This window comes from Stegostoma tigrinum, chromosome 9, assembly GCF_030684315.1.
Source record: "Stegostoma tigrinum isolate sSteTig4 chromosome 9, sSteTig4.hap1, whole genome shotgun sequence".
NCBI classification, from domain to species: domain Eukaryota; kingdom Metazoa; phylum Chordata; class Chondrichthyes; order Orectolobiformes; family Stegostomatidae; genus Stegostoma; species Stegostoma tigrinum.
In genome coordinates, this window is record NC_081362.1 from 18,614,776 (window position 1) to 18,640,209 (window position 25,434).

The 25,434-nt window shown below is 39.7% G+C and overlaps 1 protein-coding gene across 6 annotated transcripts in view; it reads right to left on the minus strand.

Annotated features, from left to right (window-relative positions):
• LOC125455041 (metabotropic glutamate receptor 1-like) overlaps positions 1-15,321 on the minus strand; it is a 248,161-nt gene extending 232,840 nt beyond the window's left edge. For 2 of the 6 annotated variants that reach the window (XR_007248131.2, XM_048536538.2), the window contains exons 1-2: positions 14,743-15,321; positions 12,870-13,672 (exon numbers count right to left, since the gene is read on the minus strand). Coding sequence is in view for 5 of the 6 variants with exons in the window: in XM_048536538.2 (XP_048392495.1) it covers positions 12,870-13,596 (727 nt within the window). In the remaining variant the exon portion in view is untranslated. Of the gene's footprint in view, positions 1-12,869; positions 13,721-14,344; positions 14,573-14,742 lie in introns of those variants that run through there. The other 4 variants (XM_048536541.2, XM_048536542.2, XM_048536539.2 and 1 more) reach the window with 3 other exon arrangements.
• Positions 15,322-25,434: the final 10,113 nt, after the last annotated feature.

The window sequence follows — 25,434 nt, forward strand, 5'->3', positions numbered from 1 at the left end:
AGTCGCATAATGACTTAAGACATTTACTACATTTTTCGGACTACTGTAGATTTCAAGATTTTCTCCCCCACCCCCGCCAACAAGATTAGTTATTATTGCAAATTTTATTCACAACTTCAATACAATATTACTGGTAAATTACTTAAGATTTCTTTGTTGAAGGTACATTGATGAATTTCTAAATATTTCTCCTTGGACAAATAACATTAGAAGGCTTTTGTATGTTACATCTGAATGGATTCTGTAATGGCTCATCCGGCTCTCTATCAATTTGTGTTCCGTTGAACATATAGCTTCACAAATCAGCCTTCAAATTACTGTAGCAGAAATGTTCACATCTTCTGTATTTTTGATGACTCCCTAGCAACATTACATTTTATGTGGAACCACAGATCAGAAGAAATGAGGTTATCATTGCTGACCAGTTAAGATGTTGTTGCAATTTTGAACTGCAAAGTGATGCATTAAAAATGTTTCCATAACATATGCTCCACCATTCTAAAGTTTTCTATCATTCGAGTCATGTATTTGTGACTTTCAATAAAACAGTCCTTCAGTTTTTGGTGTGAAACTTAACTGACAGGAAATTAATTTGAACATCACATTGGATATTCTCTCAGGTTCAGCATCAGTTGTAAATGAATGTTACAGCCAAATGAAATCAACATTACCTTACTTCCCAATATCAGAGGGACATTGGAATAAAAGCAGACTCTTCATCCCCTCAAACCTGTTCAGCAGTTCAGTTGAATCATTGTTGATTTGCGTCTTATTTCAACCAGTCCATTTTGGCCCCGTGATAGAAATAGCTTTGCTCATTAAAGGTCAACCTGATGAAAGGTCATTGGCCTCAAACATTAATGTTCCTTCTCCACAGATGCCACTCAACCCAAATATTTCTGGCATCTTGTTTGTATTTCATATTTTCAGTATCCAATTAATGTTGTTTTTGTAAAAAAAAATTGTGTTTTCAACATTTTTACTTGATTTGGCCTCAATAACTGGGTAAAAGTGTTTTGTATTTTCTGTGCTCTGTGTGAAAATGTGTCTCCCGGCATCAGACTTGAACTGCCTGGTTCTAATCGTAAGGTCCTGATCCTGGTCCTGAACTCTCCTATCAGTGGAGGTCATTTCTCTTAACCTATTCTGGCGGTTCTTTTAATCCTCTTACACACCTCAATTAACCTGCCAATTAATCCATCATGTTCATTCAGAGGATGAGCCCAAGCTACTCAACTGGTCCTCATTATTTAACTTTTTAGCTCAAACTTTTAGCTATAAAACCTACAGTGCGCATCCCCTACTGTCAATATATCGTATCTGCAGCACCACAATCAGAACCTCGTATTGTTGTAGATGCAAACCTTACATCAACTATTTAGCTGAACAGTAATGTGATCAGGTTATACAGCCATCATTCTGATCGGGCTTACTGTGGGCTGCCTTTATCCATCTTGGAAAAGGAATATTGTCATTCGCCTCTATGATGGTGCCATATTGGTAAAGGTAAATTGAACTTTGCTTCAAAAACAGAACTTTTAGAAGTTTTAACAGCTTCCAGTTTTAGTACAATGACAATGAGTTTTACAACAATTAAAAAATCAATAACTTTTGTCAACTGCAAATACAAGAAGACAATAAAAAGTGCAGTACAAGGAGATTATAATCTTAACAGTAATCTTCAAAATCAACAAAACAATCAACAACTTCAAGGGAATAATAAGCCCAAAAACAAAATTTGCCTGTACCAACTTTCCACCACAAAAGTACAAGTTATGAGATCTGACTGATACATCTATACTTTGGCAAACTTGCGAAGCACTATTCCCAAAATTTTGAACCATTTCTGGATTGGGCACTAAATCAAATGCAGAACAGGTTATCACACTTCTCTGCTATATGGGAAGATCATGTATCAAACAAACAACAAATCAATGAGAAACAAATATTATTTCATAACCTCCTAAAGCTTTTGCTTAATATTTCACTTCAAGGATAAACTGAATGCTGGCAAACACATTCTTCAATGGCAGATAGCAAGTCCCAGGAGAGTCTGTAGAATGAAGAACAACTATGTATAAATGAACAACATAATTCTTTTCTCAGAAGAAACAACTTCATTTGATGCAGACATTAATGATGGAGAAAAAGCACCAATACAACTTACCCATATGTTCCTGCAGTTGTATCTGTGCAAGGTCCTTCAGCAAGTAATGCTAATCTGATCAAAGCCAGCACAGAAAATGCAAGTTCACAATTTTACCTTAGGTATTTCCAAATCTGGTCATTGATTTTCCTGATTCACCCTCTGCCAAAGATATTGAAATCAAAGATTTGGAATTGTAGGACCAAAGATATTGAATTTAAAATCTTGGAATGGTAGGAGAATACAAGGAAAATGTGCAGTAAATGTAATAAAAAATTTATGAACTGTGTAACTCACTTAGGGATGTACAAATGCTTGTGACTGAGGGAATCAGCTTGTGGAGGAATGTTGTGTAAAGGGATTAGGACTTTGGTACAGCCTTGCGATGATGTCACTGAGTTGCACACACAGGTACAATACCACAGTGTAGGTGGAGTTAGAACAGTCTGAAACACATTAGAATGTAAGACAGTCCAGAAGACACACTGAGACTCATAAAGTTAATGGATCAGTCTTTACCTCACGCAAATGTAGATTACAGTCTGATATGTAATTTCCACGTATAGCAATATTTAGTTTAAAAGAAATCTAAGCCTGAAAGTAGTTATTTACTTTCTTCACAACAATCTGTCTTCAACCCAGACTATAGTATAACATTAAATCACAGGATGAGTGAATGTCGACTCGGCAAACTGACTGAGAAGTAACACTTCATAGAACAAATTCATGGAAAGTATTGAAGATAAATCACTGGATCAGTATCTTGATGACTCAACTTAGGAAAAGCTTAATTTGGATCTGGTACTATACAATGTAAAAGGATTAAATAACATCCTTGTTGTGAAAAGGATCTTTGGGGCAAGGTGACCATTGTATAATATATATATATATTAGTTTGCAAGTGATTCAGCTAAATCTGAAAATAGAATCTTTAACCTAAGCAAGAGAAATTACATATGTATGAGGGACAAATTGGAAAAGGTTGACATTAAACAACATGCTGGTGGACAACGAAAAGCAAGTGTTTAAAAATTAATGCAGAATTTCCAACAAATATACATTCCTATAAGGCACAAATACCCTACAGGAGAAAAACAAATATCCTATCATGGCTACAATAGAATATTAGATCAAAGGAAAAAGGCTAATAATGTTGCCAAAAGATTGGAAAGCCTGAAAATTATGAAAATTTTAGAATTCAGCAAAGGGATGATCAAGAAATTGATAAATAAAGACAAAAGGGATTGAGGAGTAGATCAGCAAGAAGACATAATGGTAGGTTGTAAATATATTTAAACAGTCATGAAAATAGGAATAGATTAATGAATGTAAACATAGTTCCATCAAAGATGGAGAAAGGTGAAATATACTGAAGAATAAAGAAATGACAGAGACATTAAACAAAACTTTACATCTGTTTTCACAGGAGAAAAAAACAAAAATAGCCAGACTAATTAGGAGACAAGGGACTGGTTAAAATGAAGAGGAAATCTTATAAGTAAAGAAATAACTCTAGAAAAATTAATGGTACCAAGTGGCAATAAATCTGCTGGTCTTGTAACCTAAAATCGTTGGACGTAGAGATAACAGGGTTTATTGGCCTTGATCTTCCAGAATTGCTTAGATTTGAGAACAGTTCCCAAGAAATGGAGGGTAACAAACATAACTCTATGTCTAAGAAAGGAGTAAGAGAGAAGAATGGAGGAACTAGGCTGATTAACCTAATATTAGTAAAGGCAGTGATAATGGGAACTGCAGATGCTGGAGAATCCAAGATAACAAAGTGTGGAGCTGGATGAACACAGCAGGCCAAGCAGCATCTCAGGAGCACAAAAGCTGATGTTTCGGGCCTAGACCCTTCATCAGAGAGCATTAGTAAAGGCAAAATGCTAGAATCTATTCTGGTAAGTGGTAACAGGGCACGTAGGGATTCATAATATAATTAGGCAGAAACAAGAGGGATTTATGAAAGGGGAAATTGTTTGACAAGTCAATTAGAATTTTTTGAGAATGTAATTATGCAATATGCATAAAGGGGCAACTGATGGATGTTCAGTATTTGAATTTTCTAAAAGCATTTCATGAGGATTGAGAATAATATAATCATGCATCGAAGACTCGTTCACACAGGCTGAAAACAGAAAGTAGGAATAAATGGCTTATTTTCAGGTTGACAGGCTGTAACTGGCAGCATACCAGAAGGGTCAGTCATTGGATTTCAGCTATATACAATCTATATTAATAACTTAGCCGAGGGGACTGAGTGTAACATACCCAAGTTGGTTCAGAAAATAGTTGGCAAGACAAATGAAAAGAGCCTGCAAAGGAATATAGACAAGGTGACTCAATGGGAAAGGACACAGCAGATGGCCTATATTGTGGAAAATTATGAAATTATCTAGTTTGGTGGGATATATGAGAAAGCAGAATTTTCTTATCGAATGACGAGAGACTGTGGAAAGTTTGCATTTGGAGGACACTGAGTAGCATTGTACATGAATTGTGAAAAATTAACAAAACACTAGAATTTAGGTAGTCAAAGAGTGTGCTGGCTTTAGTTTCAAAGGGATTAGACTGTTAGAGACAAGAATATAGGCCATTGGCAAAGCCACGTCTGGAGTAACGTATGCAGCTTTGCCATTCTTACCTGAAGAAATAGACTTGTTCCAAAGTGGGTATAGCAAGGGTCCACCATACTGGCTCCTCAGATGAGAGGATTGTCCTAAGCGGAAAGATCAAATAGACTGTACCTATGTTCCCTGGAAATTGGAAGAATGGGTTTGATCTAATTGAAACATGATATTTTTAAGAGGCTTGATAGGATAGATGTTGAATGAGTGCTAAGGAATCTAAAACATGGGATTGCAGACTTAGGATGTGGGTCGTTCATTAGCACTGAGATGAGGTGAAAGCACTTAAAGAGTTGTGAAATTTGGAATTGTTTGCCACACACATTTGTGGATGCTCAGTTGTTGAAGCAATCAAGACAGAGATTGACTGACCTTTGAAAATTAAGGCAATTAGAGGGAATGTTGCAGGAAGGTAGAATTGAGGTAGAAGATGAACATTAATCTTTTTGAATGGTGGCAAAGGCTCAAAGGACCAGACAGCTCTGTCTTGCTCCTAGATCTGTTTTTACATTCTTTCAGGAATAGGACTGGAAAGCAATCTATACAGATGAGGATGACTTGAAGCTAAGAAGGATTTTGTTACATATAGTACATACTTGAACAAGATGCATCTTTTAACAAAATACAATTAATTTATACTGTTGTATGTTGGAAATTTTAAATAAGCAACTTCACACATTTGCAATTGTCCTCGGCCCATTCAACAATCACAGACTTGAGAATGTGAGACTTGCATACCTCATCCCAGAAACAATAAGTGTTTTTTGGTGAAAAATGTAAAGAAGTGGGAGAATAGGCTTAATCTCTGACATCTCCCACTGCTCTATGAGAAATGATTGCCTTGCCAAATTATCAGTCACCTACGCTACCACCTTGATTGAGATTTGCATTTGGTGTGGGAGCCATAACAATGGCGTATTTAGTTAATTTTTATGCTTTCTAATCATGTACATTTCTCTGAAATATGCTACCAAATAAGTCCACAGCCACACTTCCTCCCATAGCCCTTCGCCATTTCAAAATTGCCATGAATTGTTCTGTAGCAATAAAATCCATTTACCCCCAAAGACATCTGGATGAGTATATAAATACGAAGGGTTTAAAGGGATACGGGCCGAATGCTGGCAAATGAGACTAGATTATTATAGAATATCTGGTCAACATGGACAAATTGGACTGAAGGGTCTGTCTCCATGCTGCACATCTCTATGTTCAATCTAAATACCAAATCATTTTTTTACTATTGTTATTATCATGTCAAATAAATATTTTCATATTATTGAGATAACATGCTGTCATATTGGAAATGAGTTCAGAATTAAACTAAAGTCCACTCCATGCCAACTAAAATTTATTGCAAGCAAACAATAATAGAATTCAAAAAATATTTGGATTAGGACAGAGTTCTGTGTTACTGAGTCAAATCAGTCCAATGATCTACAAGGTCCACCTGGTCAGCTGCAATGTGAAATGAGATATCTCAATTCTCCTAGAGAGAGATAATTTTCATACAGTATTCACCCCCAGATTAAGTGAACTCTCATTAATTAGTTGCAAATACTAAAACAAAAGATCCAACTCTTGAGAATTTGCAACTGAAAAGCTACCCAATGGCGATGCATGTTGTTTTGGTGATAAGCAGTAACAGCATTGACTTTATAGTACCAATATATTCAACTACACTATTAATTGGCAATACTTAAGAGCTTACTTTAAAGTCACAGCACTTCACGTCAGTCTGGAAATCTAATCAAGTGCATTGTATGTGTATAAGTGTGTTTCATCAACAAGGTTTGAAATATGCATTCTCAGCATTGAGTTCATCCATTGAAAGCGCAATATTCTATCCTTTCTTTATATTATGAATATGACAAAGATAGGGTCCTGAATTTGTTCATAAAAATTTATGGTGAATAAGGCTACATGCTAGAATTGCATCTTTGGAGCAAGGTCTTTGAAAGTCTAGAAACAGCTGTTTGCATTGTTAGAAGCTGGATATTGTTCTTATCCCTGTGACATTCAGTTATAATTTTAAGCTGCATTAAATGTGTTTGGACCCTTCTTACAATGATAGGCAAAACAATGTCATTGCATGTGAGGATCACCCAGTTGCTAATATCTCCATACCAATTTGTAGACCCATTTGCGATCAAGAACACAAAACAAGTAGAAGCAGGAGTAGACCATACAGCTTGTCAAAGCTGCTGTGCCATTTAGTTTGATCATGGACATTAACTCCACTTTCCTTCTTGCTGCCCATGTCACTAGATTTCCTAAAGGATCAAAAATCTGTCTATCTAAGCATTAAATATATATGTATGGACACTCCACAACCCACTGGGGCAAAGAATTCCAAAGGTTCACAGGTCTTTGAGTGAAGAAATTTCTCCTAATTTTGGTTCTAAATAATTGGCCCCTTAACCTGAGTCAGTACCCCTACGTTTAGTTCCCTTTCCATCAGAAACACTCTATCAACACCTACTCTATCGACACCCACTCTATCGACATCTACTCTATCAATCCCCTCAGAATCTTTTATGTTTCAATGAGATAGACCCAATGCGTTCAACACCTTCATTCCAAGGATAAATTTAGTGAACAATTGTTGTACAGCTTCCAATGCAAGTATATATTTTCCTAAATGTGGAGACCAAAACTGTGCACAGTACTCCAAATGTGGTCCCACCAAAACCCCGTACAACTGCAACAAGTCTTTTTTATTCTTTTTCACCAGTCCCCTTGTAATAAAGGCCAAAATGTTATTGGCTTTCCTAATTGCTTCTCATACCTGGATGTTATCTTTCTGCGTAACTTGCAAGAGCATGCTCTTTGAACATCAACAAACGTCTTATTTTTTAAAAAAATCTGTTTTACTATTTTTGTTACTGAAGTGAATAACTTTATACTTCTCTTCAGTATAATCATCTGCTACCTTTTGCCCTCAACTTTAAACTGTTTAACCTGATTTTCTGAAGAAGGGTCTAGGCCTGAAACGTCAGCCTTCCTGCACCTCTGCTGCTGCTCGGCCTGCTGTGTTCATCCAGCTCTACACCTTGTTATCTCTATATCACTTTGTAGCCTTTTTGTCTCCTCCTTTCCCCCAGCTCCATATTTTCAGCAAAACAAATTTAAAGAGCAGAGAATAATGTAACTAAATCAATAACATAGTTTGTAAATGGTTAAGGCTCCAGCACTCATTCACTCAATGATTCACTAGGTGTCACTCCAGAATTCAAGGCCTGCCAATTTGAAAATCTCCCATTTATCTCCACACTGCTTCCCATCTATGAACCAAACCTGAGTCCATGCTAATGTGTTAGCCACAACATAATGAGCCTTTATGTTGCTCTTAATCCTTTCTGTGGCATCTCATAGAATGCCTTTTGAAAATCTGGGTGCAAAACATCTGTTTGGTCTCCATTATCAAATGTACTAGTTAAATTTTCAAAACAAAACTCCAATAAATGTGAAACAGGACTTTAGTCTTCCTTAATAATAGATTCCAGCACTGTCCCAACAACTGATATTGGGCTGACTAGCCTATGGATTTCTCTCTCCTTCTCTTTTTGAAAAAAATTGGTTAACCTCTAATTTGATGAGATCATTCCCAAATCTCAGGGAAATTAGGAAAGTCATGGCTAGCTATCCATGATTTTGGCATCTTTCTCGTTTAAAACCAATGGGTATAGGCCATCTAGTTAAAGGGATTTGTCAGATTTTAATCCTTGGAGATTCTCCAGTTCTTTTTTTCCGTGTATTTGTTTGCTTAATTTCCTCATTTTAAAAAGATATTAAGTTACTAAAAGTTACTGGAAAGAAACTACTATTTTCTAAAAAAGACAGACAAAATATTTGTTCATGTCATTGTTATTTCCTCATTCCTCATGATAATTTCTTCAGTCTCTACTTCTAAGGGACTAAGGTTTCTTTAGCTGCTCTGTTTCTTTAAACACTCTTCTATCAGTGTTTGCACTAATGATGGAAACCCCATTAGGGAATTATTGCAAACTTCTAGAGAGCTAAAATTGTCCTGCTCTGCGTCAATTGTTTATGCCAAGTTTTCAGCTTAAAAAATCAAATTGGAGCACGGTAATATGATTTTACTTTAAATATAATTCAGCTGAAAATCTATTTAAGAAGATTCACCATGAACTTTCATGAGAACTAGGGATGACCAATAAATGGCAACCTTCCTAATGATATCCATAGCAAAGTTAAAGAATCAGCAGAGATTGATGTAATGTTTGTGGCATTAAAAATGTTGTGGGTTATAGACAAATTACATCATTAAATGGATTGTGAATTCTGCAATCGGGGCCATTGGCATCAGCTCAATCTTAAAATAGGTGCAGAGAGTTTAGTGTCAATTGCTTTACAATGTTGAATAAGTGTGGATCGATAACTGGTGAATAAAGTGGTTTAGGCGGTAAATGGGGTAACAATATCTGATGCAAAGTATGCACATTGGGCTGATGAATAAAGTGGGCCCATGTAGTCGTTTATGGCTCATGAATCAGCTGATACTCATTTTGAACATTAGCATTCTGGGCTCAAGGGCTCTTGTGGAGTAGTAGTGACCCCACGTCTCAGCAAAAATGCTCAAATTCAAGCCCTACCTGCTTTAGAGGTGTGTAATAACTTATCCGAACAGGTTGATTTGAGAATTTCCTCAAACTCTGGATGCAATCTCAGTTGGTAGTTCCAGAAGCAAATAACATGTTTTCCTCCACCATTGAAACTGAACCCAACACCAAAGACCAGGTGCCATTCATTTGTGCCCTCACTGTGCTGCTCTCATTCTTGAGACTTGTTTTCTTCTTCTCAAGTAAATTTAAAAATGGCCACACATCAGTTCAGGATGCTGCACCTCAGCTGGTCATACTGATTGATTGACCTGTGTGTGTTAAGAAAGAGAACTGTGTGTGTGTGTGTGTGTGTGTGTGTGTGTGTGTGTGTGTGTGTGTGTGTGTGTGTGTGTGTGTGTGTGTGTGTGTGTGCGTGTGTGTGCGTGTGTGTGTGAGTGTGTGTGTGTGGAGAGAGAGAGAAAGACAGGGAAAGGATTATAACAGTGTGGGGAGGGGAGGCGGGAGGGGTACAGGGCTAGATGCGTCAGAAAGAAGGAATGATTATAATGCTTTTGGTGGCAGACAGAGCCAGGGTGTTTACAGTCTATGTAGTTGGGCAGAAGAGCTTTACTGAGTTTTCTGTCATTGGAGAATACGGAGAATGTGGCTGAAAACTTAGTGGTCAGTAACTATCGCACATTATGTTTGATACCCATTCGGGAGTGATCCATATTCATCCTAAAGCCCGACCATGGGTTGGGAGTAGAACAACTCCACCTTCAGGTAAATGACTTGGCATTCACAATCAAACTGCAGCCTTTCAGATTATGAGTTTTCTTGTGTATTTGGAAACCCTCCATAGAAAATTCCAGATCCATTTGTCTTACATTGAAGTCAAGATTGTCCTTAGGAATCCTTGATAGTCTCCATGCTATAGGAAATAAAATGCATCACATCCTTCACCATGAAAAGGTTCAGAAAAAGATTTACAAGGATATTGCTAGGGTTGGAGGGTTTGAGCTACAGGAAGAGGCTGAATAGGCTGAGGCATTTTCCCTTGGAGCATCGCAGGCTGAAGGGCGACCTTGTAGGGGTTTGTAAAATCACATGGGGCATATATAGGGTGAATAGTCAAGGTCTTTTTACCAGGATGTGTGAGTCCAAAACTAGATGGTAATGGTTTAAGTTAGGAGAGGAAAGATTTAAAAGGGGTAACTTTTTTCATGCATAGGGTGTTGTAATGGATGGAACAAGTTGCCAGAGGATGTGGAGGAGGCTGGTACAATTGCAACATTGAAAAGGCATCTTTATGGGTACATGAATAGGATACGTTTAGAGGGATATGGGCCAAATGCTGACAAATAGGTCCAGATCATTTTAGGACATCTGGTCAGCACGGATGAGTGGACCAAAGTGTCTGTTTCCATGTTGTATAACTCTATGTGATGTTTTTACAGATCTGTAATGTTGAAAGCAAATATGAACTCTACTTGTTTCACTGCTTCTGACCAAGACCTGTGATAAAGTAATGGAGCAATGAGTACATAACCTTATGAGCTTTGCAAAGTATTTTTTACAAAAACAGATTTTTATGTTTATAAAACATATTAAAAATTATTATGTTCATAATTATATATTGAATGTTACTATGTTGCTTTATTGCTGTGTGTTTTCTTTTGTTGGCATCATGTGAAGTGTTAAGTTTCAAGTTAAAAATGGGGTCACATTGGAATATGGTTTGGGAAGCGCTGGCCGAAGCTAGTATTCGGAAACAATCGCTGGGATTTCCTACTCTGGCAAAAGCCTGGAATATCTTCAGCCTGCAAGTCCCAATTCCCCCACTTCGACACCAAATGATTGCTTTTCAGGTAGTTTCCTTTGATTCCTTTGGTCCATTCCAAATACACGACCTCCTGCTTAGAGGTTCAAGGGAAGCGGGTGCTTGGTGACACTATCAGCCCTCTCGTACAGCCATCCTCACCTCCACCCCCACTTTTACCCTGGCCTCATCATACACTGCACTGAACTAGGTGACGTGGCCTTGTTCTTGCCTCTTCACTGACTCAAAAACATGCAACTCCCTACCTGGCAACATCTCGGGAAGCACTTTCACCACAGACTGCAGTAATTGGAAAAAACTTTCTCAAAGACAACTGGGGATGAGCAATGAATGCTGACCTCACCAGCAATGCCCATCTTCCGAGGAAAGAATCTTTTTTCAAACAAGTCAGGTACAGTTATAACATTTAGAAAACATTTGGAAAGGTGTATGCATAGGAAAGGTTTAGAGCGAAATGGGCCAAATGCAGGCAAATGGGGCTAGTTTTATTTGGGAAACTTGGTCAGCATGGATGATTTGGACTGAAGAGTATGTTTCCATGCTGTGTGACTCTTTAAGTCTACAAGTGGAGTAGACCTGGGGCACTTGTCACAAGAATAAATCAGGGCTAACTGCAGCAATTGCCAGGAATTTTAGTCTTGAAACCTACATAAAATTAATTTTTGCAGGGTTTGAGTTTCTAAGTTAAATTAATTAGGATTCCCAAAAACCGCAGTAAAGTCAGATGCCATGAATGAAGTCCCGGTTCTTTTATTCAATGCAACCAGGGTGAAAATCACAGAACATAGTCTGCGTGAGGTACTCAGGTCAGTTGTATACCCTTTGATATAAGCTGATGCTAGAGATCAGAAACTGAAACACAAGGTCCTGGAGAAACTCACAGGCCTGGCAGCATCTGTGGAGAGAGAAACAGAATATCTCTCTCTCCAGAGATGTTGTCAGATTTGCTGGTTTCTCCTTCACTTTTTAGGTTTCAGTGCTGGTTGCATGGTTCTTGACCTCCCTCACACAAAACAGGAAGAGGTTGTTGAAGGGCACTTCCACAGTCCCCGTGTAAATGGCTAGAGGGTACCCAAGATTCGCATCTCGCATGAAAAGACAGCACTCCAAACAAAACAATACTCGCTTATGGTCAATATGGTCTCTGTCACTCATGGTTTATTCCTGGTTTGTATCCACCACTTTCCGCTTCAAGGCCAGGGGCTCTATTTTGAAGCGTGGTGCTACTTCCCTCGCAGAAGTCGCCTCCTTAAACCGCAGAGGCTGTAAACTAGTTCAAACGAGTGCAAATCAACAGCACCCAGAAAAACTGTAGGCTCTAGACGGTTGTCTTGTCAAAGTGGAATGCGTGAGGCTCAGCGCACAGACCTGCACACATCCAAACACACAGTTCATGTTTTATTTTTTAAACTGGGGGAGTTAAGGCAATTGGAGTTTTCATTGGGAGCGAGCCACGAAGAAAGAACTAAAGTGGTACTTTCCACTGTTTCCATTTGATGTTGGTGAGCTCAGCCCCAGGGACTGCCCCATGTCGGAAACTTGAAATCAAAGCGCAACATCCTGGGGAGAGAAACCGGGCAAAGTTAGAGCTGAGTACAATTGCAGTCATCTTGCCATTCACCGGCTTAAGCCTACACAAAGCCAAAGTTCAAACGAGCCACAGAGTGCACGACTGGGCTGCTCCTTACCTTCAGTGTGAACAGCTGACACATAGGTCCAGTTGTACCTCTGTACAATGTCCAGCATGGCCCTGGCTTGGAGAGTGTCTGAGGGAACAACACGGAGGAAATATTGAAAGAGGGTCTTGTCGCTCAGGTCGATGCTTGTGGCGGAGTAAGCGATCTGGGGGATGTTGAAGAGTTGCAGAAGGTTCTGGACCTGAATGGCGACAGAGCTGGAGCCTGGTCCTATGACCCCAGCTATGGGCGTCTTGGTCTCTGAGCCCGGTCCTTCAAGACATTGCGTCAGTCCATCCCTTTCGTTCCTCATGGAGATGAGGGAATCTCGGATGAACTCGATGCTCTGCTCCAGCGCCACGGACGAGTGCCAGCAAGAATCTCGGATCTCGCAGCCCAGGGTGATATTAGGCAGGAGGTTGTGGTTGGCGTTGATTTTGTCCAAGGTGTGGAACATAGCCTCCACCCTCTGGATCCCGTACTGCTCGCGAATTTCTCCGCATTTCCTCTCGGGCACTTTCTCGGCCGGCGGCTGGTGGTGTACCGAAAACAGAGCACCTATGATCACATCGCCGTCCATTCGCGCCACGGAGCGTTGAACCGAATTCATTGACAGAAGGACTCTCTTACCCGCCTCTGGCTCTTGTACACACATGGTAGCCGGAATAAGAAGCAGGCACAGAGTCAGCATGTCAATGCCAGCCTGCTTGCAGCTTCCCACTCTTCTCTTTATAACCATCCTTCCACCGCAGATATTGAGACAAACCTTTTGATATGGAAAGGGGCATTCAGTCTGTCCAGATATGCAGTTGCACCTAGAGAAGGGCGGAAAATTGATGGTCACCAACTCCAGACAGACAAATCTGTTGATATAGATAAACCTCATTGTAAAATGGTTTGAGGACGGTTGGCTTTTGCCGTAAACTAGAATTTTGGTGTCAGAACGACAGTGAAAGCAGAAGATTATATCAAAAAAATTAAGTCAAACTTGCGATCTATTTAAAAAAAATGTGATTTCTGTTCAAATTGGAGCCGATGACAACTTGGCTCCCTGCGCGTACAGACCTGTATATACTAAAGATATGTGCTCTCGCATATCTCGCAGTAGACTGCTTTCAGCAAGGCTCAGACCAGAAAACACGAACATTGGCGGATTTCAAGCTGCCTTCATTTGGGACAGTTGTGTGAGGAACATCCTTGAAATCAGTAACTCAAAAGGAAGCAGCCCGCTATAAAATCAGCCTTAAAATTGGTTCGATTCCAACATACCTACACCAACAGAAAATTAGGCTTTTTGGCATTTCAGCCTGCTCATAAGACGGTCACCCAGGTTAAGATTCATTATATCTGCCGCCGGACCAGACTTATAATTTAATAAGTACTTCGCATTTATTTAGATCGCCGCGGCTCCCCGTAGAATTTATGGGATAGTTAAACCACACTTTTTCAATATTGTACCTTTTGCTAGACTCAGAGAGGTTTAGTACCTGCGTCTTGAGCAGACATCTTCCAGAGACAGTTAGTTTCAGCACCGTGGTCAGCGCCAAGCCATTTCAACTCTATGAACCGCGCTTGCTAACTCCTTAATTAAGTTCCTCGTGGCTTCCTCAAACATGGTTAATACCAGACACAGGTCCAATTCCGAGCTTTCGGCAGGTTACTGGCAGGAGTTCAGATCGGCGACACAGCTAATGTATCCGGAATGTGTTGCACAGAAACGCAATGAGCAGACTTGCTCACACAAGACGCGAGCAAGTCAAGACAACATGGGAGTGGGGTGGGGGTGTCATGTCGATACTCGAGTGAACCAACAGATTATACATTTCACAGCCAAATCGCCCATTCCCGAGCAAACCAGGATTAGGAGCTAAAATTCGACACTTACCTGTGATCATTGCGATGATCACTGTCCTCTCTCTAGCCAGGCGCTCCCAATTCTTGGGTCCGCTCTCACTTGCCGTCGGCTAGGCTTACTGCAAGGAAATATCTGCCTGAACACTCCTGCCCTCTCTCTTTCGCTCCATTTTACTACAGAGCTGAAACCAGGGCATCTCCAGCCGCCAGCATGAGCTTACAGTTTGTGAACGAATTAAACGGCGCCAAAGTCAGAGGAGATCGCCAGCAACAGGAACTACAGCACGAGAAAGGACCGATCCCCTCCCACCGCCTCCACAACGAGACTAAGCGAAATCGTCCACCTTAATTTTCGTTAAAAAGATCTGCCCATGATCTGCCCAGGGAAATCTTCTTCTCCCAGCCCGAAGTAACCTTTCTGCAAACTTGCACTGGGAAATAGTGCTTTTCTCATATAATGATTCAGCGCCAATCTGAATTAAGAATAAAATCGGAAGACGAAATCATTTGATTCTCATGGCAACCGTTCCCGACTGTTAGAAATGTCCCAGTTTCTTCTTGTGACCGTAGTTCAACAGCATGGCATCTATACGCTGTGCAAAAGGAACTTCCATGTGTTCTGAATGCTAGATTGATTGACCAAAGGAATGACTTATTGTATCCAAAGAAAATAGAACAGTTTTCTAAAAGGTCCTCAGTGGGCACGGCAAAACTTAGACAAAACTCTAGCTTGAATAAGATTAAGAGAACCACTGCTTCAAATTCTGATGATTATTCGAAACCTTCATGAATCGTTATCCAATTCTAGGTGCCACATCCTAGGAAGGATGCCAAGGCTTTGCAGAGGGGTTTATAAGAATGTATTAGGGCTGACAGACTTCAGTTTATGTGAAGCTGGCATTGTTCTTCTTAGAACAGACATTGTTATAGGAGTTTTAATAGAGATGTTCAAAATTCTGATGGTGCTACCTTAAACCCATGGAATTAAAGGGATAGTGGCAGCATGTATACTTAGTTGGGTGTTGGGAGAACACAGGGTAGGGGTCAATGGTTGCTATTTGCTGGGGTCTCCAAGGGTCAATACTAAAATGCCTGCTTTTCTTGATGTACATATTCGGGTGTATAAGGCACAAGTGCAAGGTGTGGAGATGAGACAAAATGTGAATTACAATGAACAATCAGAAGGATAGTAGTAGACTTCACGTGGATGTAGACAGGCTGGTGGACTGGGAAAAAATATAGCAATGAAATTTAATGTAGAGACATGTGATAAAGAGACACGTTTTGGTTGGAAGTTAAAAGAGAGAGAATACAGAAAACACCATGTGATTATGAAGGTTGTGCAGATACAGTGACCTATTGTACATCTTCCCAAAGTGGGCATCGGGGCCCCAGGTGGGGCCATGAGTTCAAATTTTGGGTTGTGAGCTCTAAGAAAGCAATGACCACTGTGGAGCTCTGACTGAACTATAACAGCTGCACTCTCGTTCTCGTAGAATTGAATTTTCAGTATGGAAGGAGGTCATTTGATCCGTTGTGTCTGTACTGGCTCCCAAAAGAGCTACCCAGGTAGACACATTAGCCAGCCCTATAATAATAACCACCATCATGCATTTTACATTCCTCATTGGGGGTTATACAATCTCAAAATTCACCTTGAAAACTCAGCAAGTTTATAATTTAATTAATCTGTCCCTCTTACTGTCAGACTTTCTTAGTGACCCAACAAGATGGATTATCCTCACAGGAATCCCTCACCCCACTGACACAAGTCTCACTGAGAAGTCATGGCCATTTTCAAGTCCCAATTTAGAGTCACAGTGAAGAACTACCTAGGGGATATGTGCGCTAATTGTTAATGGTAGAAGGGAAATTTGAGAAAGTGCTTAAACAGGCAAATAAAATTCTTGGTTTTATAAATGAGATTTAGGATACAAAAGCAAGGGAGCCATGACTAGGCTTTAAAGAATGCTAGCTCAGCACAAACTGGAATAGTGTGTCTAAATTTGGGCAGTACACAATATTAATGAGAATCTTTCTGGGGATGGAAGGCTATGTGAATAGGTTGGAGAATCTAAGGTTGCTCTCGCTGGAGAAGAGGAGTTTGAAAGTTTTGATAGTGTGTGTAAAACCATGTGAGTCGAAACAGACAAGATAAAGAGAAGATTTCCAGGGTCACAAACCAGAAGGCCTCAATTTGAAGGTTTGCAAAAGAACCAAAAAAGTGACTTGAGAGAAAATATTATTACACAGTTTAATGGTTCAGCGATGGAGGATTCTGCCCAAGACACTAGATTCCACCATAGCTTTAAACAAGGAATTGGACAAGCACCTGACAAGCAAAGTTGTACGGGGAATAGGAAAGAGTAACAGAGTGGTATTAGTCGAGTTGCTGTTGCAGAGAGACAGGAGATAAAATGCCACATTCTATGCTTTAACTTTTCTATGATTCTAAGTATAAATGATTGAACAGATTACGGAAATTGTACCATCTAACAGAAGAGTTGGTAAACAGTGAACATTGATTTAAGATTGTTTTGCAACTCTCAGAGGTGTGAAACCAAAATTAGTTTAGGCAGTGATTTTCTATAATCATGAATGCAGTACCTGACATAATTTTAAAAAAAGGAAATGTATACTTGAAAATATGTATAGGAGGGATGCATCCTGGAGAACAGTGAAGACAGAAAGGATATCATGAATGTTTGGTTCATAATCTTCCAATCCTCCTTTTGTCTGGTAATAATGATAGAGGACTGGAGGATTTCTGGTGTTACACCCATATTAAATGATATGAGAGGTCAGTCAGGTTAACATCAGCAGTGGGAAAGCATTTAGAGACAAACATTTGGGACAAATTAATAGGCACTTAGAAAAAAATGAAAAAAATTTTAATAAATTTAAAACCATGTTTGAATGACTTAACCAGCACTTGGTCAATGGAATAGAAACATAGAAAATAGGTGCAGGAGTAGGCCTTTGGCCCTTCAAGTCTGTACCACCATTCAATACGAGCATGGATGATCATGCAATCTCAGTATCCCATTCTTGCCCTCTCCTCATACCCCTTGATTCCTTTAGCCACAAGGGCCAAGTTCACCTCCTGCTTGAATATATCTAATGAATTATCCCCAACAACCTCCTGTGGGAGAGAATTCCACAGGTCCACAACTCACTGAATAAAGAAAAGCTTCCTCATCTCAGTCCTAATTGGCTTACTCCTTATTCTTAGACTGTGACCCCTAGTTCTGGACTTCCTCAACATTGGGAACATTTTTCACACGTCTAGCCTGTCCAGTCTCTTCAGGATTTTATCTGTTTCTATGAGATGCCTCCTTCCTTCTTCCAAATTCCATTGAATACAAGCCCAGTTGATCCGATCTTTCCTCATCTGTCAGTCCTGCCATCCTGGGAATCAGTCTGGTAAACCTTCACTGGGCTCCCTTAATAGCAAGAATATCCTTCCTCAGCATAGGAGACCAAAACTGCGCACAATACTCATGGTGTGGCCTCACCAAGGGTCTGTATAACTGCAGCAAGACATCCTCACTCTGATAATCAAATCCTCCCGCTATGAAGGAGAGCATGCCATCAACATTCCTCACTGCCTGCTGCAGCTGCAGGCCAACCTTTAGGGACTGTTCCACCATGTTCGCCTAGATCTCGTTGCACTGCACCTTTTCCGAAACTGCCACCATTCAGTTAATAATTTGCCTTCCTGTTTTGGTGACCAAAGTGGATAACCTCACATTTATCCACATTATATTGCATTTGCCAAGTGTTTGCCCACTCAGCCAGTCTGTCCAAGTCACACAGAAGCCTCTTAGTATTCTTCTCACAGCACGCACTGCCACCCAGCTTAGTGTCATCTGCAAATTTGGAGATATGTCATTCAATTCCTTCATCCAAATTGTTAATGTACATTGTGAACAGCTGAGGTCCCAGCACTGAAGCCTCTGATACCCTGCTTGCCACTCTGAAAGGGATACATTTATTCCAACTCTCTTCTTGCCTGCCAACCAATCATCTATCCATGATATTACATTACCTCTGATCCTGAGAGCTTTCATGTTCCTTACTAATCTCTTGTGTGGTATCTTGTCAATACCCATTGAAAGTCCAGATACACAACATCTATTGATTCACTCTTGTCCGCTCTACTGTCACATCTTCAATGGAGAGAGAGGATGAGAGTTGTGCAGTTGATATTCTGTACAAGGGCATTCAAAAGTCATTTGATAAAGCACTACTTGATAAACTTGTTGGCAAAATTGATATGTATGAGTTCAAATCAACATTGTAAGCATGGCTGAAAAACAGGCACAGGGACAAAATACAGTAGTGAATGATTGCTTTTCTGAAGGGAAGTATACAGTGAAATAAGACCTTTTTGGGTATATATTAGTAACTTAGTGTTGGGGGTGCAGGGCAGTAATTCAATGTTTACAGATGATGCAACACTCAGAAAGGTAGTAAATTGGAAGGATAATAACTTGCATACAAACATAGAAATGAAGAGCAGGAATGGATCATTCAGTCTCTCTTGTCTACTCTGCCATTCCAAAGTTTCTGTCACAAATAGATAAGGTGGTGCAAAAGGTGTTTAGCATTCTCGCCTTCATTGTTCAGTCCTTTGCATATAGGATTTGGGGAGTCACGTTGAGATTGTACAGGACCTTGGTGAGGACTTTTCTGGAATACTGTGTCCAGTTCTGGTCACCCAGTTATAGGAAGGATATCATTAAGCTGGATGGGGTTCAGAAGAGATTTACCAGGATGTTGCACACTATGGAAGGTTTACGTTAGCAAAAAAGGCTGGATAGACTGGGACTTTTTTGACTGGAGTACAGGAAACTGAGAGGCGACCTTATAAAATAATGAGGGGTATAGATCGGATTAAGATTAGTTGTCTTTTCCATAGAATGGGGGATTTCAAGACTAGGGGACACATTTTTAAGGCGAGAGGAGAGAGATTTAAAAAAGAAATGAGGGGCAAGGTTTTTACACAGGATGGTTTGTGTGTGGAATGAGCTTCCTGAGTGGATGTGGATACAATTACAATGTTTAGAAGACATTTGAATAAGTACATGAATAGGAAAGGTTTGGAGGAATATGGGTCAGGAGCAGGCATGTGGGACTAGGTTAGTTTGGGATTATGTTCAGTATGGACTGTTTGGACTGAAGGATCTATTTCTGTCTTGTGTGACTCCATCAATCTAAGATCTAATTGTGGCCTCAATTCCAGGTTCTTACCTGTACCCCTCGCACCCACCCCCCATTTAATCTTTGACTCCCTTGGCAGTCAGGAATGTTTCTATCTCAGCCTTAAAAATATTCAATGACCCCACTTTGATGCTCTTTGGGGACGAGTATTCCAAAGATTCATGGAACTTTGAACAGAACAAATTTCTCCTCACCTCAGAGTTAAAAGGAAGCCCCTTGACTTTTAAATGTTTTCCCATAGTTCTGTTTTTCCCATTAGGAGAAAAATCATTCCAGTTACCACCCTGTCAAGTTGCCTGAGGATCTTATATGTCAAAATGATCCCCTCCCATTCTTCTAAACTCTAGTGAAATAGGTCCAACCTATTTCATAGGCTTTCTTCATAAATAATCTCCCATTCCAGATATAAGTTGATTGAACCTTCTCCGAATTGCTTCTCTTTGCATCATTCCTTAAATAAGATCAAAATTGTACATGTGGTTTCACCAATGATGTATATAGCCGCAGTAAATTTCATTACATTATAAATTCCATTCTCCCTGCAATAAATAACAGCATTATATTTGCCTTTCTCATCACTGCTGTACCTGCACACTAAAATTGTGATTCATATCCCAGGGCACCTAGACTCTCTTGTACTTCAGAGTATCATTATCTCTTTTAATTTAAATAATAGGCTGCTTCACAATTACTTATGCCAGAGTGGATAACTTCATTTTTTTTCCAAATTATACCAATTTTCTTGACCCACACTTATCCTATTGAGACTCCTTAGTGCTTTTCATCTCTTACTTTGCTACGTATGTAGGTTAGAATCCCCTATGATTGTTGTACCTTTCTCACAAGCCCCGTTATTTCTTCCTGTCTACCCCAATGTGGTTTCAGTTAAGACCTTATATACTATTTCTTCAAGTAGCTTTACAATTTCTTACCTCAACCCAAACTGATTCGACATCCTGATCTTCAAAATTAAAGTCATCACTCTCTATTGTGCTAATGTAATTTTTAATTATTAGAGCGAACCCTTTCCACCTTTTTAGCTTCCTGCTCTTCTTTAATATTATATATCCTTCAATATTCCAGTTCCACCTTATAACAATGCCTCTATAATGGCTAGCAGATCATACATGCATACCTTTCTCTGCGCAGTCAATTCACCTCATTTGTCGCAAATACTACAGAGCCCATTGTTTAGATAAGGTATTACTACTTTTTAACACTTCTGTAACTCTAGTGTTATCTACTATTGCACTGTTAGCTTTTCACACTTGTTTCTTTCCATTCATACTCTGATCACCATTTCCATCATCATTATTTCCTGTCTTGCCTTGTCTTTTCTGTGTAATTTAACAAATATACCCGAACTTTCCAGTACCTGCTTTTAATTTTAGGTCCACTAAACCACCAAGTTGTGTGACTCACCAGAATACTGATCCCAGCAAGAGTTCAGGTGAAGACCATCCTAATGGTACAGTTTCCATTCTCCCCAGTCTGGTGCCAGTGTTCCCCAGGAATTGAAGCCTATTTCCCCACACCAAGCTTTGAGTTAAACCTTCATCTTTCTAACTTTTTTTAATCTGATATCTATTTTCTACTGGGTCAGGTAATAATATAGAGATTAATATTTTTGCATACTGCTTTATAATTTAACCTCTTGCAGCTCATACATTCTCAGCAGAAAGCCTTTGTTGGCTTTAACCACATTGTTGCTGCCTACATTGACCATGATTAATTAATTCCCTCCCTCTCGCTACAAGTAACTCTCCAATGTTTAATCAGCAAGGGAATCAAGGTTTATGGAGAAAAGGCAGGAGAGTGAAGTTGAGGACTGTCAGATCAGACATGATCTTATTAAACGGCAAAGAAACCTGATGGGCTGAATGGTCTACTTTTGCTCTTACATCTAATGGTCTTATGAAGACTCAGAGCAGCTAGACCGAAGTATGACACTGGATAGGCAACACAGACATCTAAATTCTCATTCTTGGCTGCAGAGGACCAAATCCACCTCCCTAACAATGTTGTCCACTACAATCCCTAACATTTCTATTAACTTCCTCACTTGAATGCTTCCTGCATCATGCACCATGATCAGCGGACATCAAACCTGTTAGTCAACTGAGATGGCTGAGGCTGCTCCACCGCCATCTTCTGGGTCTCCATACTTGTCGCATTTGCAGTCATATCCTTCTGTCCCTATCCACTGATCAAATCTGAACACTCTATCCAAAGTGCAAGTGCTAGAATAAATGTCCAGAAAAACTTTTGCCTATGTGATGTATCACAGTGTTTGGAACTCAGCCTCCAGCTCATAAGCTCTGGGTGGAAACTGTGAGCTACAGGAACTTGTACAGATGAGTTTGCCCTGGTTCACTCTGGCATCCAGGAGCTCCCACATTCTGCAGTTACAACATGTCTCCAGTCCTGCCATCTATATTTGTGCCCTAGTTAGTTTGTTTTAATTCATTGTTCTGTAATTAGAAAACCTATTAGCCCTCATAAGTTTAATTGCTGCTCTTATACCTTACAGATACTAATAATATGGTTCAATCACTAATAGGTTTCTTGGCCTTGAAAAGGCACGTGAACAAAATATTTACTAACCTTCTGTGATCTCACTCTATTTTGTTCAAAATACAGTTGTGGGTTTTTAACAGTGTCAGAGTCCAACTGGCTCTGTGACCCCTCTTGTGCACATTTTCAATTCCTGGTAACTGACAAAGTTAGAAAAAGAAAAGAGCACTTCCGTGACCAGCTCAGTAAACCCCCTCATGCACCAAACTCCAAGCTCAATATTCTGCCACAAGTTGAGCTCCAACACAAACTGTACTCCAGCTTTCTTTACCTAAAACACAGAGGAATGAACTGTCTTGCAGCCATAAAAGCCAGATTAGACCTGTGACCAAAGAACTGATGCCATCTGGTCTCCAGTAGAGGGCTTGGTGATCTTTATGCAAGTCTAGTAGAAACTTAAGCAGTAAGTTTCCGTTAAATGCTAACTGCAATAAAACAAGGCTAGCCTAAAATTGACCTTTGAGATTCTCTCCCTGACTCACCAAGTTCCTTGCTAAACATTTGGTCATAAGTTGCACTCCATAAGAAACAGCAGGAGGGCCCAGGGAGATTGATTACATGGACTGACACATGACCATTGAAATTTAAAGCAAGGTAATGTGAAGAAATTCACTGTGGTAAGATTGAGGAAAGGCAATATAAATAAAGTGGTGTGTTTTCACAGAGGTGCAGGAACAGATATCAAAATATACACGAATCTTTGAAGGAAGCAGGGTGCATTCAAAAGTCTGGTAAGAGGGCGTATGAATTTCTGTCAATTGCAGGAGAGAGTGCAGAAGAGATGCAGACTTTTTTTTATGTGCTGAGATTAAATAAACTCTGATTGTTCTTCTTGAAGCTGAGAACATTCAGTAAAAATGTTAAAGAAGTAAAAATTGTTCAAAATCGTGAATGGTTTTAATGCAGTAGATAAAGAGAAATTGTTTCCATTGGCAGAAAGATAGGTAATCAGAGTGCACAGACTTAAGCGTAAATAATCAGAAGTGAGAAGAAAAAATAATTACGCCATGAATACTTATATATAATACATTATCTGGAAAGCCAGTGGAAATGGATTTTATGTTAACTTTCAAGAGGTAATTGGAAAATTTTCTGTAAAGAAAACAATGCAGGCCTACAGAGAAAAAACAGAGGAATGAGGCTAATTTGATAGCTCTTAAAGGGTGCGTGCAGACATAATACGCTGAATGGTCTTGTGTACTTTCTCACTTTATCTTTTTATGATGCATGAGAAACAATGAAGTGCATGGCTCTGGAGAAAGTGCAGCTGAGTGGTAGTTCTTTCAAGGAGCTGATATAGACATGACTGGTTGACTAACTGCTTTGCTGCTGTAAAGTTCTATGGCAGAATCTTCCCAATTGCTGAATGACATGGCTCATGGCAAGAAATTTGGGAAAATCAGTGAGATTTCAAGTAAGACTCTTCTTGACATCAAGACCAAAGGGTCTGTTTTGGTGCTGTATGACTCTATAATTCTATAAGACCAAAATATTGTATTTTCCAACCTGGTGTTGGATGTTGAGCTGAGATTCTCGCCAGTGCACGGCGAGTGGTCTAATAACACAAGTTATCACTATTTCATAGATTCGTACAGCACAGAAAAGGCCCTTCAGCCCATTGCATCAGTGCTGACATAACTACCCCTAAAAGTGTGCTACTCCCAATTTCCTGCACTTCTCCATAACCTTAAATGTTATGATTTTTGAAGTACTCATGCAAATATTTTTTAAAGAATGTAAGGATTCCAGCCTCTACAATTTTCCCAAGCAATGCATTCCGAATTCCCATCAGCTGCTTAGTGAAAAAGATATTTTTCCCAAAACCCCTCTGAATCTCTTGTCCCTTAATATAAAACTGCCCTCAACCAAAGGGACCAGCTGCACTTCATTCATCTTGTCTTATTCTTCATAATCTTATAAACCTGAATTATGTCCTCCTCAGTCTTCTCTGCTCTAGAGAAAACAATCCAACCTTATCCAGTCTCTCCTTATAGCTCAATTTCCCCATACCAGGCAACATTCTGGTGAACATTCTCCGTACCCTTTCTCATACTATCCTTCCTATAGTGAGGAGACTAGAACTGCACACTGTACTCCAGCTATGGCCTGACCAACACTCTGTATAATTCCAACATTACCTCCTTGCTGCTATGCTTTACATTACCACTGATGAAAGCAAGTGTCCCATTTGCCTTTTTAATTATCTTATTCATGTATTCTAATGACTTCAGGGATCTGTGAATAATTACACCTTGATCCCTCAATTCCTCTGAGCTACCCAGTGCCTTGGCATTCATTAAATACTCCCTCATCTTGTTTCTTCTTCCAAAGTGCATCACTTTACACTTATCAGGGTTAAAAACCATCCGCCACTGGTCTCCTCAGCTGACCAACCCATCCATATTTTCCTATAAGCTACAACCATCTTCTTTGCTATTAACCACTCTCCCAATCTTAGTGACATCTGCTCCATCTTGCCAAGTTTCCCTTCATTCCATATGCTTTAACCTTCTCAATCAGTCTCCAATGTGGCACCTTGTCAAAATCTTTGCCAAAATCCATATAAACTACATCAACTGAATTTTCATAATTCACACACTTGATCATATTTTCAAAAAATCCCAGCAAATTTGTTAGACATGACCTCCCTCTGACAAAGTTATGCTGACTATCCCTCATTAACCCATGCCTTTCCAAGTGGGTATTAATTTGTTCCTTCAGAATTTTCTCCAAGTTTCCCTCTGCCATAAGACTCATCAGTCTGTCGTTTCCTGCTCATTCTTACCGCCTGTTTTAAAAAGTGGAACCACATTAGCCATTCTATATTCCTCTGACACTTCCCCTGTGGCTAAAGAGGAATTAAACATTTGGGTCAAAGCCCCTACAATTTCCCGCCTCACCTCCTACAGCAGCTCAGGATGCAATT